Source organism: Gymnoscopelus braueri (assembly GCF_963280865.1).
Source record: "Gymnoscopelus braueri genome assembly, chromosome: 17".
Taxonomy (NCBI): Eukaryota; Metazoa; Chordata; class Actinopteri; order Myctophiformes; family Myctophidae; genus Gymnoscopelus; species Gymnoscopelus braueri.
The window spans coordinates 21,457,634-21,477,019 of record NC_137617.1 but is presented as its reverse complement, the minus strand read 5'-3'; the positions used below and the strand labels follow the sequence as shown (position 1 = coordinate 21,477,019).

The 19,386-nt window shown below is 40.6% G+C and overlaps 1 protein-coding gene across 1 annotated transcript; it reads left to right on the top strand.

Moving 5' to 3' along the window:
* The first annotated feature begins 2,994 nt into the window (after positions 1-2,994).
* sh3bp1 (SH3-domain binding protein 1) lies at positions 2,995-19,352 on the top strand. The gene is made up of 18 exons (XM_080455545.1): positions 2,995-3,260; positions 5,955-6,000; positions 6,605-6,709; positions 9,744-9,820; positions 10,134-10,245; positions 10,327-10,403; positions 10,915-11,002; positions 11,187-11,255; positions 11,425-11,515; positions 11,792-11,928; positions 12,460-12,571; positions 13,771-13,852; positions 13,956-14,036; positions 14,312-14,425; positions 15,006-15,103; positions 16,054-16,216; positions 17,122-17,462; positions 18,717-19,352. Exons 1-18 carry the CDS (start codon positions 3,208-3,210, stop codon positions 19,004-19,006), a joined length of 2,136 nt encoding a protein of 711 aa, XP_080311671.1. The 5' UTR covers positions 2,995-3,207; the 3' UTR covers positions 19,007-19,352.
* Positions 19,353-19,386: the final 34 nt, after the last annotated feature.

Genomic DNA, 19,386 nt, shown 5'->3' with positions numbered 1-19,386 from the left:
CAGAGAGAGACATGTTATGTTGTGTGAAGCAAGTCTTATGACATTTAACAGACAAATGGTTATTGTTTCCCCCCTCTGAATGCAGCCTTAAGCTTTCCCTACCAGCTGTGTCTTCACTCCAAATCAGGCATCATCTGAGGTCTTTGACTTGAAAGTCGCAAGGTAGTGAGTGCAAGTGATCCTACTTATAACATCAAAGTTTCAGTAAGCATATGTCAGACATTGGTAAATACAAATTATTTTATTTTTTATGAAGCAGTGTGGAAAGTGTTATGGTAGCATTTACCCTTAGCTTCCATTAATTCTTTAATCGTAAACATAAGATGAATATTAAAACGATAACCAAGTGCATTGCTCACTGGAGGATTGCAGTTGTCAGTTGTCTAGTAGAAGATTGGGTAATGATATGAAAATGAATGTATGCTGTCTCTTACATGTAAGTAAAGTATTTTAAAAGAAAACATCTAACTAGCCCATGTCGTGACCTTGGTTCAGTGTGATCCTACATTACGTTGGTTGAAAGACCATCCTAATATAGTGAGACTTTGTTTAAAAAAATGTTTTAAAAGACAAAATATCTTAAATACATCTGTAAATTGACATGGCTGACAGCATACAGACACAGACTGCTTGAATAAAACGCATTACAAATACTTTTTGCTCTGGTTCCTCTTCTCAAAGCAGACTGAAAATTAAAAGCCAAGATTAGTAATGTGCTAAGAGTGTTTTTTAATGTACGCATTTAACCTCAAATAAGACATTACATTTATTTTTTTGTTTGTTATGTTAATAAATATGAATGCAGTGAAGCAACACCATACCACGCATCCCACTGCGGCTGTTTCTAATGGGGTTGCTTGTGTCTCATCAGGAAGGGACCGTGTCATTTGTTGCCTTTTTGAAAGTTTACACAAGACCAGTTCACTGTCTTCTCCAGGAGGTATTGCTATGACAATGTGTTATGAAGCAGCAGTTCTTAAGTGACTGCACTGGGACACACATCTGTTATTTTGACCGTCATGTCAAGGATGCAATACTTCACAGAGCACAAAACGCCTCTGCTTTCAGAACATCCGGTGACATTCTCTTTGTTTTGTTCTTTGAGAACTATGGAGTTTATAAAAGCCTTGAAAAGTGAAGCAATATCATCCTCACTCCAAAGTATCTGAAAGAACAACCCCCATAAGATAAGATCAACCTTTATTGATTACCGGAGGGAAATTCATTTAATGCTCTTGGAAAACTTACAGTATGAGAGCATAGCCACAGTGTTTTAAATGAGTGCAAAAAGGACTCTCCAGGACTGGAAGGATTAGTCAAAATATGTTTTGTTTGTTGCATCTTGTATTTGAATTCTTTTGTTACATAGAAATAAATACATTCATAAATAACTTCTTGTTCTTAATTGTATTTTCATTGTTGAATTGTTCCAACATTAGATTGATGAGTGACCCTTAAACTCCTGAACTCTTCACCTGCTTTCTATCAATGACAAATACATTGATGTGATGTATGCTACATGATGGCCTGGTGATTAGAGACACTATTCCGTAATGGAAATGGCTATGATTCTTTTCCAAAGTGATAACACAGTGCTAACTCATACAGTATAGTTCTACACTCTGGCCCTTTAACTTGTAAAGGTGATGTTTTGGTCGTAGTGGTAATCATGTATTCCAAGAATTTGAAGAACCATACAGAAGTGTTACTATATAAGTAATTGTTTTAAGAAAAGCAAGATGTCCTTTCCTGATAAATTGGCATTGTTCTATGTCTGACTTACACCAAAGATAAACAATGCAACTTGTTGCAACTTGCAACCAGTTGCAGCACAGTGCAGTTTTGGGATTCTGTTGAAAGTGGTTGCAAGCGGTTGTGGTTGCAACGAGTTGCGTTGCAAATCATTGGTGTGGACTGGGCTTTACACTACTATAAATAGAAAAACATTTTTATTTTATTTTTGCTCTCTTTTACTAAAATTATGTGCATTTGTTCTTTGCCAGTTGCCACCAGGCTGCAGTATTTGACAAGACATCAAGAGTTTGGGAGGTGAGAAGTACAGAGCCTACTTCTGCCTTAAGTTTTATCTCTTGTTGCATTGCCAGTCAGTTAAGCCAGTTGTTGGTGTGCCTTGAGACAAGTCCAGATCTGCCTTGTGATTTTGTGAATAAATACAATTTAGATATACAAAGTTATATTGTTTTACACTATCAGTACTTTGTGCACACATTGTCTAATACAGAGAATTCAGTACAGTGAATTCTATAAACAAAAATATATTTTAACTTTCAACTTGGAGTCACTATATTTCTTTTTGTCCTGTAGTTGCAAAACAAGTTACTAAATTATTTACAAGCTACTCTGAAGATGAAAATATGAATAGTTGATTAAATACATTGTAAAGTCATGTGAATTAAAGCAGAAAGGTGCAACATAAAAGACTGTCTTAGAAATTTGTTCCAAGAACTAACTTAAAAGTAAAGGCAAGGATTTTGACAGTTTGACCTGAAGTTCTAAAGAGAAGGCTTCTCACACTGAAGGTCATTTAGCCCCTAATGCAATTTGACTTTCAACAGTCAATAGTTTCCTCTTTTAGAATTTTCACATCCTTGTCCTTTTGCATTGCCGTTAGCTTTTAGTATTTTTGAGTCAAGCAACACTACATTATGTGAGAAGGAAATTGTAAAATAGTTTAAACAGAGGCAAAGTGATAACATTATTAAACCAGATAGAAATGTATTCATATTTCCAGATGAGAATAAGACGAGGCAAGACAATTTTCACTACAATAATTAGCCTGAGCTATTCTAGTCCATGCGAGTCAACGAAGTGTAGTAGTGAAGACTAAGGAGAAATGGCACCCTAAACTAAGTCAATCAATACTGTGGTGTGTTAGTTTACATTCAATTACCTTGTGACTACCAAAGAACCTCTCTTCCCCTATAGTTCACAATGCATCTACTTCCTCATTCACTGCCTTGTGTGAGAGGCTCATGGGGTTGCAAAGCACACTTCTGAAACAAGAAGGAAAACTACTCTGTTGTTTGTATGTCACTGCACTGGACCTTACAACGTTCGGTACTCACGCACCAAACAGGGAGATTCCTGGGATTCACCTGCATAATGAAGTTATAAGAAGAATTTTGGGGAATAGGTTAGGTTACCCACTTTGGACTGAGAAGGAGGGAATTTGAAGCCACTGCTAGCATGCTGCTGAAACAGTCACTGAGCATCCTGAGAGCCAAAGCCTGTCCCGGAAAGTGAGTATGTTCATGTCAAAGTACATGTAATCATTCGGCTGGATGAAAAATATTTTTTTGTATTTTTGCGTTGATTGAAAAACCCAGTGTAATGCGGTGGGAATTGTAATATATGAGATTTTACTTTGTGAGAATAAAGGTTTTCAGTTTGTATATTGTGTATAGTATACATATACGGTACATAAGTAAGTACACATACAATGCTGTACATGCACATTTGAATTAAAGGTCATCAACTTATATGTGCTGTTTATTGAGATAGTTTTTTTTTTCCATAGCAGCAGAGTAGTGTGAAGTATGTACTGTATAATAAGGAACTGTTTAAATGACATCTGACAGTTTCAGTTTTGACAGTTGTGAAGGTGTGAAGATAATATCTCAGCAGTTGTCACGGACTCATGGCCCCTTACCACCAACAGATAGAGATAGCATTTAGGTTAGTGTAGTCTACTGTAGGTAGACATAGTGAAATGTACTTGCTAACATCAACATCTAGCGTAGGAGGCTTCATTTAAGATTTCTTATTGCTTTGTTTGTTTGTCTATATCTGACTCATTATGGTATAGTCTAATAATAAACTTATACTGTATCCAGACCATCTGCACCAGAAACATTGTATGCTCAAACAAAGAGCAGTGCCAGTGGCAACACATCCACGCAATTCTGACTTTGTACAGATAATACATGAGTTGCTTGAGTTTGCCCCTCTGATATGGGAAGAACTCTGCAAGTACAGACAGACATGAGTTTTCTTTATTATAGTGTTATGGGCATTGTGTAAAGTGGCATACCAATTACAATTTACAATTGACTCGTTTTGATTATAATGGAATTGCTGGTACCTGGAGGTGGATGTGAGCTGGTATTCTTTAGTTTGGACTATAGTAGTAAGTACATAATACAGTAGTATAAAAGTACAATTCAGCTATTACTATTATAACCACAAATTAACACACACACACACACACACACACACACACACACACACACACACACACACACACACACACACACACACACACACACCTCTGTTTTCGTTGACATAAGCATGCAAAACCCAGTGTCCAGAATGGCAATGTGGTCTTTAAGAAATAGAGAAATGCTGCTTTTTCGCCGGTACAGGAGAAGTTGAAAGTGATAGAAGGGCATAAATAAGGGAACTATAGTTTCTTGTTCAATGACGCTGGGGGTGTATTTCTCCTCCAGGGGGGGTTTCCAAAATTTCAGTAGAAAAAGCAACAGCACCTTTGTGCTGCAGATCATATGACCTGCCAGTCAACTGGGCTGGGTTTCCATTACAGTTTGTGATTGTGCTAAGGAGGTGTATGTTTGGAAGTGAATGTATGGATTGATTCCCTCTGTTTTGAATGTAGGGTGGATAGGTGGATATACTGTAAGATTTGGTATTGTAATCATATTTTATTTTTAATCATTTTATTGTGGTGATTCCTATTATCAGGACAATCGTGAATATCCTCACATGAGTGTATATCCGTATGACATGAGAACTTGAAAAATATGTCTAGCTCACTAATATACCAGTGTTTATTTCAAGAGACACAAGCCAGAAAAAGTGAACATGGCTTTTCTGCATTTCAATCTTGAAAAGATAATCTTTTACCTAAAGCTCAGAGAGAGAAGAAATATTTTTTTAACAGCATTTACTTGAACTATTCTTATGTGTAGTTTTTCTAGGCATTTTTTTTTCACATTTTCTAGTGATATACAATATCTCTATGTTTACACAAGTATATTATGGTTTTCCACCACTGCAAGTGAGGGTTTGGTGTGACTCACACCAAACTCTCACTTGCAGTGGTGTGACTATCCTGAAATGTCATAGATAATAGTTTAAAACGGAACGGTGGAGGTTGTTGTGGTTCAGCATCAAGTTGAACGTGAGAGGCGATGTCATTTGGCTTGTTGTACTCACCCGAAAATGTCTCTGCTAATACCTATATGTAGCCTACTTTTTGTTGTTACCATGCAGTGACAACAGACCTGCTGCTCGTCTGTATACAGTTACAGTATATCGTGGCTGTTGGGGGGAAACCTTGTAGGCCTACACTATGCCCAAGTGTTCCAATGGATGTTAATACTCTTCATTGGTTAAATGTTTATAAAACCCACAGACAGACCTAACCACTTTTACAAAAGCAGCAGATCAACTAGCTCACAATGCGTTGTATCACGACACGTTGTGGTCTGCTATCTGCTGCCTTCGCACGAAAGTGTTATATGACGTTACTAAGGCATCAATAACATGCACACCAGCTTGCTAGATTTTATGGTCACTTCAAAGAATGTACAAACTGGTAAGGAAAAAAGGAAGATAGCCAAGAGACACTAAATAATAGAATTACATAAAATAGAAAACAAATTTATAATTCAAATATAAAAAATAAAAACGTCACCCTCATAAAAATAGATACCTATACACGTGTATATCCCTTAAAACAGCCATACACACATCACATCACCCTGACTCCGAGAATCTGTACCTGTAGAAATCCATATGTGTGACATTAATGGGCCTCTCACGACAGTTTGTGTTGAATCAAATGTAAATGTACAGTAGACATGGACAATTATTGAAACTAGTGACAAACATGCTGTGTAATTATTTCCCCCCTGACAGATCCAGCGACATTATTTTAATCACGAACCTAAATAACGTGACTTGATCTCCTGTAGGTCACAAGATGATGCCACTGGCCTTCTTCATGGGGACCTGGTCTTGGTGAGATAGATCTTTGTTTCAGATAGTTGTATCCATGGTAGTTAAATGGCCCTACGCCATAGCACTAACACCCACTGTTAATTTAACTGAGAGTGTAAAAATTTACACGATCATCAATTTTATTTTATTATTTACTCTTGCAGTTACATTATTACTTTATTTTGCTGTGCACTGATATGGTTAAGGGTTCAGGTCCCAATCCTGCCCTCATGGCATTGTAAGATGTTTTGGATGAAAGAATGCGCAAAATGGCAATAGTTTGTGTAATAAAAGTGGTTATACTGTATGCTAGCTATATACAGTACAGCATCTTTCTGTTAATGCTTTGGGTGTTTCCCTACATCCATCCATCCACACTCCCATCCATCCATCCATACACACACACACACACACACACACACACACACACACACACACACACACACACACACACACACACACTAACACACACACACACACACACCCACACACCCGCACACGCGCACACGCACACACACACACACACACACACACACACACACACACACACACACACACACTCTCACACGCACACGCACACGCACACGTACACACTAAAGAGTGTCTTGTCTTCCATGGATTCCAGGTGGAGCAGCGGGTGGAGCCAGCCAAGAAGGCAGCTCAGGCCATTCATAAGAAGCTGCAATGCTGCCTGCACAGCCACCAGGGGCTAGACGCTGAAAGACGCATGGTGAGATTCAACAGCTAATACTGGCCAATTACCTTTTCTAATTATGTTCACTTGATTCCTTGCAAGATGAGTCCTTGGCTAAAATATTTGAATGAAACTACTCTCAAATATTGCTTACAATTAAATACAGTCAAATTAACGTTGTTCCTTGCAAAGAATGCTATTTTATTTGAAGAAAAAAAATCCTTAATAATAATACAAAAACTCTCTACAATCGCTACAGTTAAACTACATAATCATTCTATTTGGTATGCTGTATGTCTTACATGGTGCATCTACTGATCAGTGTCAATTTTAGAATGAATGTAATCTCTTATTAAAGGTTTCATGACATTCAGTTTTACCAAACATTAAAAGTCTTTGTCATGGTCCTTCAAACGTGTATAAAAAGTTTTAACAAAAAAATCCACTCCAGTGATCCATGGCAGGTGTTTTTCTCTCACATTTCTAAAGCCTTTTCAACTGCAATGAAAAAAAAAATCTTTGCCTGCGGGTGTCGCTGCTGAGGGATTTTGCCTGTCAATCATCGCCTCTGCTCCGCCCCCCCCCAAGGAAAGCATAGGGGAGGGGAGGGGCGAGGAGGAGAGTGGGCGGGATTAATGGCCTGTGACTTCACTGCCCAAGGGCCAAGCTCAGATTACTTTTCAGCCTAATTATTCAGAAAACCCCAGACCAAAGAAAATCCACTGATTGTTCAAAGTTCAGATTTTTTGGGAGTAATTGAGGTCATAAAACCCCCCAAAAAACATAAAAAAATCAAAAAAGTGAAAATGAATGTCATATGGCCTTTAAGCTGTATGGAAGGCTTTAAAGAAAATTTGGTTCACTGGCCTGAAAAACACTGAAAATTCATGCTATAAAATATTTGTTCAGGCACAGGGGTCTCTCCAGCTATTTAAAGCAGAAAATCTATTTTCACTTTGGGATACCAATTTTATCCACTCCGTAATTGATCATAGCTTTATGGGTAGTCGATCAGATTAGACTTCATAGGAATACAATGAAAGCTAAAGATGTTATTATGAGAGTCCACTTCTTTCCCACATGAATCATGCAATATTTTGTCCTATTAATAAATCTAATGACTTATTATTGATTATTGCACATCGTTAGGCATAAGTTAGTTCCTTGCATTGTGCACATAACTTACTTTGAATTTATTATTTATTAATGCGTTATTCATTTGGATGATAATTTTACCATACTTCTCTCTTTATTATCTTTTTGTCAGTTTCCTCCCATAGATTGTAAAAGTTCAAGTAGTGTCAATATACAGTATGAAACGTTTCATAAGCCTGTGTGCAGTACACTTCAACAGACTGTCAGGGTCTGTTTCCATAGACTGTCTTGCTGGACTTTGTATTTATATTTGAAAGACTGACTGATCAACTGATTGATGTGCTTTGGCTGCATGCTATCACTACGTTATAGTTTTTATTTATAAAAATTATAATATTTAATAATAATTTAAATTCCCAGGCTGATTTTGGTTGCCAGTCCGCCCCTGCTTACATAGGTCCCCTGGCAGTCCAGGAGCTTGAGAATGCAGTGCAGAGTCAGACCTATGTTGACGGCATCATCCACTGACCTAATGGCCTAGTAGGGAAACTGCAGGACATCCAGCAGAGGGTCTGTGATTGTCTTTATGTAGGCCAGCACAAGCCTTTCAGTGTTTCAGCTGCACCTGACCAGACTCTTAATAGCTCAGTGGCCTTGTGGTTGTTGAGTGTCCACCTTGAGACTGTGGAGTCGGGGTTCAATCCCCGGCAGAGTCATTCCAAAGACAATATAGATGGTACCCAATGCCTCCCTAGCCTGGTAAACCCTCCTTCCGGAAATCTCATTTCCATTTGATTTCAGGAGTGAGTCTGGCCTGATCGCCCATTCTGCAATATTGGCTGTGGGCTGGAGTTGGGCGGGAGTAATACCGTTGACTGACAACCCCTTCAGCCAATGATCGTTTTTCCCCTTCAGCCAATCAGCAGTTCACCAGACTAATGTGACGCAACGGGACTTTTGAGACGGCCATGCCCAAAATGGTTTGCCTTATTCGGATACATGCGTGTCACTGCCCGCCCCTACCGGTTCTCTAATTTTTTATTTTTTAAATAGGCTCTGTCATGATTAATTGACCACATATATGAAGTTAAACAACTAAATTCTATCCAAACGATATCTTATAAGTAAATTCCGTGCCTCAAAATAGAAGTTTGAGAGCTTTTTGAAGTAAAAAAACAGCGGAGAAAATAGCGGACAGAAAAGATGGCTGCCGTTCGTGTTTTGTCGGCTGCATTCAGGCTGCACTCGGTGCCATTCGGGCTCACTCGAACTCGCCACCTGATTGGCCAACTGTCGCTGTCAATCACAGAACGATGTGCGACGACGCTGATAGGCTCGTCCATTTGGTGTACACAGCCAATATTGCAGAATGGGCGATCAGGCCAGACTCACTCCTGAAATCAAATGGAAATGAGATTTCCGGAGGGAGGGTTTACCAGGCTAATGCCTCCCAGCTTGGCACTCATCATGAAGTTGGACTGGCTTATTCCTTGTCGAGTCACATGCGAGAGGACGGTGTGAAGAGCCATGGCAATTGCGTCGTCGGTGGATCTGTTTTGACGGTCCAGCGAGGGAGGTAGCGTGGAGCAGATGTAATTTCTCTCCAGCTTCTCAAATCATTTGCTGACTATTGTGGTGATAGCGCCAGATCTCCAGTCATTCAGACATGTCACCTTCCTTGGGGATGGGGGGTGACATGTGAAAATGTTGGCTGGTTGAAGACTAGACATGTTGTGAAATTCTGGGCCATTCTGTCCAGCCTACATACCTTCAGGAGCACTATGGGTGCAAATATAATACAACCTTTAGAAGAACAGTAATTACAGTGCATACATTAGCTGTTGATTCAGACAATCAGATGTGTGTAACCCTGAGAGCAGACATATCTGTTTGTGAACAATTAGTTGGTTTCTTAAAAGTAATTAAACCAACTTTAACGTCTCTCTCTGTCTGTCTCTCTCCTCTCTGTTCACAGAAAAAGCTTCCTCTCATGTTGCTGTCTACCACCATGGCAGAAAGCCTCAGTAACTTTGATGAACAGTCCCCTATCAGGTGACAGTTTTGTTCTATTTTCCATCCATCCATCCATCCTTCCATTCTTCCATCCTTCCATCCATCCATCCATCCATCCATCCATCCATCCATCCATCCTGACAGTCTTGCTATGTGTGTGTGTGTGTGTGTGTGTGTGTGTGTGTGTGTGTGTGTGTGTGTGTGTGTGTGTGTGTGTGTGTGTGTGTGTGTGTGTGTGTGCGCGTGTGTGTGCGTGTGTGTGTGTGTGTGTGTGTGTGTGTGTGTGTGTGTGTGTGTGTGTGTGTGTGTGTGTGTGTGTGTGTGTGTGTGTGTGTTTGTGTTTGTGTGACAGACACGCATTGCAGTTGTGTTGTTTCGCAGAGCTAAATCTGGCGACCGTGCAGGCAGACTTTGAGATGAAAGTGGAGAAGGACGTTTTAGAGCCCCTCAACAAACTCTCTGAGGTAACTAATGAAAACTGCATGTAAGTCCCCCCAAGCTTGTAATTACTGTGCTTTCACGTATTTACTTATTTTCCATTCTAGGACGATTTACCTGATATAATCAGGAATAAGAAACAGTTTGCCAAACTGAATACAGACTTCCAAAATGCATCTAACAGGTGGGCAATGCTTTTAACATGAACAAATTAAGCTAATTTTGAGCTCTTTCTCTATTCTAACTCTTCCTGTATTTCCAATGTTGAGAACTTGCACAAAAAAAAATCTCTTTTACACCTCTAATCATGTGACGTGTACAAGTTGATTCTGATTCTGATTGAAACAGTTCGCTACTATGGTATTTAGCCGTACGTACACCAAATGGCTTATTGATATGGTGTGTGTGTGTGCGTGTGCGTGTGCGTGTATGCGTGCGTGCGTGCGTGCGTGCGTGCGTGCGTGCGTGCGTGCGTGCGTGTGTGTGTGCGTGTGTGCGTGCGCGCGCGTGCGTGCGTGTGTGTGTGTGTGTGCGTGTGCGTGTGTGCGTGCGCGTGCGTGTGTGTGTGTGTGTGTGTGTGTGTGTGCGTGCGTGCGCGTGCGTGCGTGTGTGTGTGTGTGTGTGTGTGTGTGTGTGTGTGTGTGTGTGTGTGTGTGTGTGTGTGCGTGCGCGTGCGTGTGTGTGTGTGGGGCTAGGTGTGTGGGTAGCACTGCCCCTCAGGCGAAGCAAGATGGACTGAGAGACGATGCAGAAGAGGCCAAGAAGAAGTTGGACCACATCAAGGTTCTTAGTATACTTATGGACTGTCTCCTCTGCATGCTTTTTGTGTGATAAGTCACAGAAACACTGTCACATACATTACATACACAAATATAACATTTGAATCCAACAAGTCCCGTTTCCTCTGCTGTGGTGTTTTGATAGTAAACTGCACTGTAAATTAATACTCTGAACCCTGTGCCTTTAGGACCAGTACTCTGCTGATCTCTATCTCTTTGCCTCAAAAGAAGATGACTATGCTAACTACTTCATTCGTGTGAGTTGTAAATATTCTCTATATGTTGTATCTTCTTATTTTTATGCCTCGCTGGCTGTAAATTAGTTTTTGAGCGTATATGTAGTTATATTGTGGTATGGCTCTGGCTGTCATTCACACAATAAATGTAGCGAACACTGACTGACTGTTTTATCATTCCCCATTGTAGCTTTTGGAGCTGCAGGAGGAATATCACAAAAGATCCCATGAGGCCTTGCAACGATCCATCTCAGAAATAAAAGACAACAACAGCAACAAAGGTCAATCAAAATGTCATGGACACTTTTTGTCATTGTCTTTTGTTTGTTTCAAGACAACATGAGGACAGTTCGTTGGTGGTTTGTTTCACCTTTTTTTTTTTTTTTTTCAATAAACAAATAACTAATAAACTAAACTAAAAGACCTTTTGAGAAAGCCCACTGTTACTAATACTAGTATAATGTATGTATGTATAACGTAGTAGTAGTTATACAAATTATAATAATAATGATGATAATAATAATAATAGCAGCATCTGCATGTGCATGTTTTAACAGATCCCATGAGCTGCGTGTCTAACAGAAAGGTGTTTGGTGAACCACTGCTGGCTCATCTGTCTCAAAGCGGCACAGAGATCGCTGTACCCATCCACGAATGTGTTCAAATGCTCCTGAGAACAGGCATGAGGGAAGAGGTTGGTTATACATTAGCTACAATACACTCACATGTTAGCTGTTAAATGTGACATCAGAATGATGTCAGAGTGAGTAGAACAGGGTTCATCTGATCACATATACAGTAACAACCAGGTGCCTGTGTTGCATGTCTCTCGTGTTCTTAACAGCTTTTAGTTTCTAGCATTGAGCTATGGTTTCTAGGTGAAAGTATGAATTAACTGTTAGAGTCTCATCCTCCCCACCTGGCTTCCCTCCCCTGAACACAGGCCAATTGTGTTCGTATAGACGCTCGACAAAGCCGGTGGATTCGAGCCCACAACCTCTGCGTTGGTGGGCAGGCACTTTACCACTGCGCCACCCGAACGCCTACTTGAACATGAACTTGATTATTGAGCCACATCCATGATCTCACCAGTCAATAGACTATATATGGATATAAGAATCCTGTCGTTTTTCTCCTCAATGTCACACAATTTTGTTTCTCATACTTGAACTTGTGAAGAAGTATCCTTCGTCTCTTGTTTCCCACCCTGCTTCTTCCATCTCAGGGTCTATTTCGCCTGGCAGCAGCAGCCTCTATAGTGAAGAGGCTGAAGGCAGGTCTGAATCGAGGAAAGGTTGACCACAGTGAGTTCAGCATGGAACCTCATGCAGTTGCAGGTGAGAGAACACACAAGTCATTCTAAGGGAACTTCAAGGTTCAAGTTTTTCTAATATCACATTGTAAATCCTGTACCTTATACTATATATACCTGTATAAAAGGTGCAGCCAAGTAAGTAGTTACAGTATGGTGGTAAAATGAGCAGTGCAGTATAATACTGTGGATGTATGTGTGGTGTGACAGTGTGAGATGAGTCACAGATTGTACAGGTTACATTATATCACTGTTTAGAGTTCAGAAGTGTTATGGCCTGAGATTAGAAACTTCCCTGAGCCTGCTGGTTCACTATCATTTGCCAGATGGTAGCAGAGTGCAAAGGCCTTCCCCCTACTCCTCAGGTTGCAGAGGTCTTGCATGGTTGCCAGCTCACTTCTGTGCTGTGCTGTTTTAAACAAGCTTTGTTAATCCCACGTGGGCAATTCAGTTTCAGCTTCATTCAGCTGATGGCTGCTCAGATGTGAGCTTTGGGGGAACTAGTTCAGGGACACTTCGGCGGGAGGCGAACCGGTAACCTTCTGCTTACCAGACAGACTTTCTACGACTCTCTGCCACTAAGCTAGGGCCAAACTTGTGCTTTATGGGTGTTGCTTCTTCTGTAACAGACAGTGATGCAGCCAGTCAGGATACCCTCTATGGTGCACCTGTAGAAGTGGCACAGTATCCTGGAAGGAAGGAGTCTTCTGGTGGTGGTGTGTGTGCTTAGTTTAACCACTTGAACCCTAGCATTACTATTAAGTGAACACTTTGTGAAAATAGGTGAACATTCAGTAAAAAATAGCAGATCTAAACTCACAGCACATCCTGCTGCAACGTGTTGTGGGTTTGTAATTCAGCTATTTTCGGCAAAGAGCTTTGGTATACAGGGGGAAAAGGAGGGGACCAAGTACAGATCCCTGTGGGACCCTGGTCAACCTCTTAAACCCTACAATGTAGGGTTTAAGAGGTGAACGGGCCCCATTAGCTAAACCTGCGCTTAGACTTACACACCTGCCATACAACATCCAGGCCAGGTTCCAAGCTAGGTGCTCATACTAAATAGCTCAAATAGCTTGGATAGAGGTAATACTCAGAGCTTTCATATAATTCCTCTGCTATTCCAGCATTTGGATAGAGGTAATAATTATTATTTTAAATACATAGAAATACCCAGCCATTAATACTGATGCATGCCTCTCTCACATTATAATGTGTTTCCAGGAGTTTTGAAGTGTTACCTGAGAGAACTTCCTGAACCTCTGCTGACCTTTGACCTTTACAGTGAATGGTTCAAAGCCGCAGGGTGAATATAATGCCTTCAGTTTTGCAACATTTTAGTTTGGTAAACTTTCAGCTACGTGTGTATGGTTTTTGTTTTTTTTAGCATTTACTTGTTTCCATTTCAGGGAAAAAGAGCTAACAGACAAGTTGGAGCAATTCAGAGTGCTGCTGAAGAAGCTGCCACCTGAGAACTACAGTAATCTCCGGTATGAACTCATGTTTGTCTGGAATTCATGTGCATTCAAAACTCATCAGAACACGAGATTGATAAACTTCTCTCACCATAAAGGTTCAAAAACCTGGGTCCCCTAGGAACCAGAGTAGAGAACCACCACTGATTTTAACCTACTGATTTAATTTGTATTCTATGTTTTATGTATTCTCTGTTTGTTGTTTGGCTGCAATGTGTTTAATGCCTTGCTGCAAACCTTTCCCGTTTGTGACAAATTGAGTACTGAGCCTGACCCCGCTCTTCCATCAGGTACCTGGTCCAGTTCTTGTCCCTGCTGTCTGAGCAGCAGTCTGTAAATAGGATGACTTCCAATAACATTGCCATCGTCCTGGGACCCAACCTGCTCTGGCCACTCACTGAAGAGTGAGTAGATGCTGTCTTCTTACTCTTCTTGTCTCTCCATGTCATGCAGTAGAGGACTGTCAGGATCACTGACGTAATGTATCAAATGGTTATGGTTGAGGATTATTTGACACCATGTTGAAGGATTGATGACAAAAACAAAGAAAATGCCTTTACAATCTAGAATTTGTGACTTCAAGCATCAGATCAGTCAACATTTGGCACACATTTCATGTACATAGGCCAGTAAATCAATCACTCGCGGACTCATGGTGGTTGTTTTTCATGCCTGTGTGGCTCTGGTCTCAGTCTCACTGCAAGGGAACTCTCTCCTTCTATTGTAACTCCAATATGGCAGAACATTCTTTATAACCACTGGACAGTCCTCTGTCTCTCTTTCCTGGCTCTCTGTATATCTGACCGGCTGCCTGTTGGTCTATCTCTTCTCTCTCTCTCTCTCTCTCTCTCTCTCTCTCTCTCTCTCTCTCTCTCTCTCTCTCTCTCTCTCTCTCTCTCTCTCTCTCTCTCTCTCTCTCTCTCTCTCAATCAACTAACCAACCAACCAACCAACTAACCAACCAACTCCAATTCTCTCTCCCAGGGAGATATCTTTGTCTGACATGGCATCCGCCTCATCAGTTCAGGTGGTAATGGTGATGGAACCTCTCATTCAGCACTGCAGCAGTCTGTTCCCTGAAGGTACTGTATACACATACACATCAGCTTTGCACAACGTTTAAAAGACCACACCAGTGTTTTTGGATGTTTAACCCACTGACTACAAACCACAGATTCTTTACCTTACTGCAGACCATGTCACTAAACATGACAACACCGTGTTTTGTAATAGCATTATGATCTGAATCAATATTTATTCTTTGCATCGATTAAAAATATAACATAACTGAGGCAATTACATAATACGCACGATGACAAGCACCACAGCATATATATAAAGTAGATTAGGAAATATATTTTTCTTACCGGGCCTAAGTTTCAGTGGTCTCAATATTTATTCACCAACGATTGCATTTTACAATTAGTTACACTGTCCTTACATACATCATACTCTTATCAGTTAATGGTTAATAACCGTTAACGAGTTTTGGTTAACAGTTATTTTTATTACTTTTATTACAAGTGCTCATTGTGCACCGGACACAGAGCGAGAATGAGACATAAGCAGTTTGAGGTTACTGTATCAGACAGTGTAGTATTATTATTGTAGTGTGCCTCCTGGTAGAGATTTGCGCTCCATTGAGCAACCTTTCTAGTTGGTTAGTGCGCTGACCATATGGTTGCAATGTTGCATGTTAAACTGCCTAAAAATCCATAACAATCCCTAAGATGCTAAAGTGATGTAAAATAGTTATTTTCTGATAAGGTCTCTCTTGCGTTTATTGAGTGAACATGAAATTTGATCCATGTCGTTCTCAAAGGCATGTTGATGTGGGGATTGGCCCCACTACTTGGAGAGACTTGCAATAAGAACAACCATATCAGTTCCCAGATCAGCTACATTGCAAGCAGCCAACAGTAAAGGCGTAAAAGATCTGACCCATAGACATATGAAGATGCTTCTCTTTCTCCTGTGATAATAATACGTGTCAGATAAGGGGGAGGGTGAATTTTTGTTTCATCATTTTCAGAGGTGTCCTTTGAGATCCCAGAACTTCCAGAGAGCCCGATTTTGTCCCAGCCTGTGACTGTCAGCCAGTCCCCGATCCCTGAGAATGCAAAAACTAGGACCTCGTCTTCCTCCTCAACTTCTTCCTGCTCCTCCCATCATTTTCCTCTCTCCAAGACTAACAGGTAACTAGCTTGTAAGGCTAGGTTTATGCTTATGTTCCATCATTTATTTGCCCATTATGGTGAAAAAAATATTATGAATGTAATTGCTATTTTAAGTACCTCTAAATATAGAGATCAATGGTAAATAGTAAAAGTATATAATTCACTATACATTTATTGAATAGTCAAGGTTGTGAATCAAAGTTGAGAACCTTTGCTCACATATTTAAATGAATAAAATGTTATTTTAACCAATCTGTACGGATCTCACCCATTTTCATATAATCGGTCCTCACTAATAATGCTCATTAGAAAAGAATTTCCGTCTACTCACTCTGTGTCTCAGAGGTGGGATATGGACAGTTCAGAAACCATAGAAACTACAGCCTTTCTCTTACTGGAAACTTAAAGAGAAGCCATTATTGCTGCATCAATAAACAGTTTATGCAAGTATGTGTGTCCACATGGCCCCTTTGAAACATAGAGCGAGTAGACAGAAATAGTACCATTTTCTAATGAGAAGTAGTGCGGACCAATTATATGGAGACAATGTTGAAAATGGTTGAAGTGCTCCTTTAATACAACATAACTAGCACATTAAAGCTTCAGGCACGGATACTTGTCAACCAGCAGGTGTCCTACCACTGCAAATGTCATTTGCAGTGGTAGGACACCTGCTGGTTCACAAGTAGTGGTTGGAGGTGGTCTCTACTTTTCCATTGAGGAAATTTGGTTGGACACCTACTGCCTGAAGCTCATAAGTCTAATATCTCCCCTGTGACCTCTCTCCGTCTGGGGAGGACATAAAACTTACAGATTACAGCTTTAACTCTGAGAATGTAAACATTTACCCTTACAGGTATGTAATTCTTTTACAAATCTATCTCATTTTAATTCTTGTGTATTTCTAATGTCCCTCCTCTCAGCACCGCCTCTCAGGACAGCATGGGATGCTTCCTCCCGAAGTCGTCTGGTTCTATGAGTGGTCGTAGTGGAGTCATCACATGGGACAACCCAACATCTGACTCAGCTGTACCAACCTCTCCCAACCAAACAGCCACCAACCCGTCCTCGCAGCCTGTCCCCAGTGCCCCCCTGGTTTCAAACACTTCTACCACCGTCAGCTGTACTGCGGCTCAAACCCCGACCCCAGCTCCCAGACGTCCGAGCCAGAATCTGAGCTTGGACCTGAGTCAGCAGGGTCCCATTTCCGAGGCACCAACACAGTCCCCTAAAGCCACGGTGAAAATCGGTTCACCCCTCAAACGTAGGTTGATGTTCTATTGTTCCAGTCAGACTGTTAACCATTTTATCTATCCTTTTATCCTACTATCTTATTATCCTAACCCTAACCGTGGTTCTTCGTTCATTCTGTCTGTCCTTCTGTCCTTATCCATTTATTTCCTCTTGGACAATTGGCTCTGTGCATAACTATTTTTTGTTTTTGCAGATTTATACAGGAAGCACATTTGAAGGTGAAATGTGTTCCCTGGTGCAAAGTTATAAAATACTTAGATTTAAATGTATAATTAGGAAAAGTTGTGTTGGCAAGAACCTACAATAGCACAGGGGGCTAGCTTTTATGCCATTGTGTGGCCATTCTCATGCGTTTTCTCCTCAGTGGGTTGATTTTTAACTTTAAACTTTAATATTTAAGTTGTTTATTTGTTCATATTTATTTTTGGCCTAGAAGATTTACTCTCTCTCACAATCATAAAGTATTGCTTTCTCAGACTATGCATACATAAAATAGAAAAAAAAACATTACAGCCGCGTTCAAACAACCAGGAAATGCAGAGGAAACAGGAAGTCACGCTACTGACAAAATAATGACCTTTACTGACGCAAGTGTCATCAATCACACTGTTGTCACTTCCTAACTGCTCAATAATTTTTGTCTTTTTTTTTATGTCTATGACGTATGACAAACGTTTTTTAACATTTCAGTCTAGAGCCCCATTGAACTCCATTATAATTATATATATATATATATAAATATTTCAAAAAAGTATGAAACGTATGTGAGAAAAAACATGAATGGAGGTACATAATATACTGGCAGTGCGCACAATAAATTTGGCACTGATCAGGCATACAGACCCGGCTCTAGACGGCTTGCTTGGACTATATAGTGTATTAGAGCACGTTGCAGTCCTGGAGCATGCCTGTGTGTTCAAATTTGATTACTCCCCTCTTAAAACATAACTGCAACATTGTGTGTTGAAATCCAGGCTGTATAATTATAAAACAATAGAATAAAATGTTCACCTTTGCGTATATTTGCAGCCTCAAGTGACAGCAATAGTATCATAACAGTAACTGTTGTGATACTTAAGCCATTGGTCGTACCTGACCATTGAAGCTCATTGCGGTAAATGCACATAGTATTTAATCAGGCAGGGCCCAGGGGTGATGGGCTGATTTGATACGTTTTCAATCCCTTATGTGACGTAGATTGATAAAACACTCACTGCTTAATTTTTTCAAATGATCAAAACATTAATTTCTTCACCCTCCACAGCGAGCAGATCCTTCTCAGGACCCAAACGGCCGGTCCAGCCCGGTGAGCAGGTTGTGGTGCCGTTCTCTAAACCCAGAGCGCCTGTACCTCCCAAGCCCCAGGTCCCTCCGCCTCGCCCCACAGCCCAGAAGGCAGACACCAAAACCAAGGTGGAGGCCTCACCCGGGCCTCAACCTCCTCAAGTCCTCAAGAAGCCTCCCATCAAAAAACCTGGAGTCAGACCTCCAGCCTGCCCGCCTCCGCTTCCTCCACCTCCAGAGCCCAGACAGGTGCCATCTAATGGGCAGTGAGAGACAATAAAAAACATCTACGTACCTACAATATGGGCTGGGACATATTTTTTGCCACCTACAGTAATTTATTGATTCTAGTTGGATGCTGAAATTATTGAGGGGGACAATAAGGGCTGTTAGGGCTGTTTCAACTTTACTTGGATTTGGGGTTTCATTTTATTTTATTCTACCCAGAATTTAATTGCATTAATTTGGTGTTCTGTGTCTAAATTAGAAATGTATCAGATGGCTGAAATCTATCTGGTTTATAAGCTAAGTAAGCATGAAACTTTAAAAAGCCCTGAAGCTGGTTTCAGATTTGAAACCAGACTTTTAAAATGTTTTCATGCTGTGTAACCGATCATAAACATTGAACATGCAAAGTGGTGTAAATAAAA

Coding starts and splice junctions, on each gene's coding strand:
- sh3bp1 (XM_080455545.1), top strand. CDS start 3,208: ATGCTGCTGAAACAGTCACTGAGCATCCTGAGAGCCAAAGCCTGTCCC. Junction 12,572..13,770: donor GGAACCTCATGCAGTTGCAG/GTGAGAGAACAC, acceptor ATGTGTTTCCAG/GAGTTTTGAAGTGTTACCTG. Junction 15,104..16,053: donor CAGCAGTCTGTTCCCTGAAG/GTACTGTATACA, acceptor CATCATTTTCAG/AGGTGTCCTTTGAGATCCCA.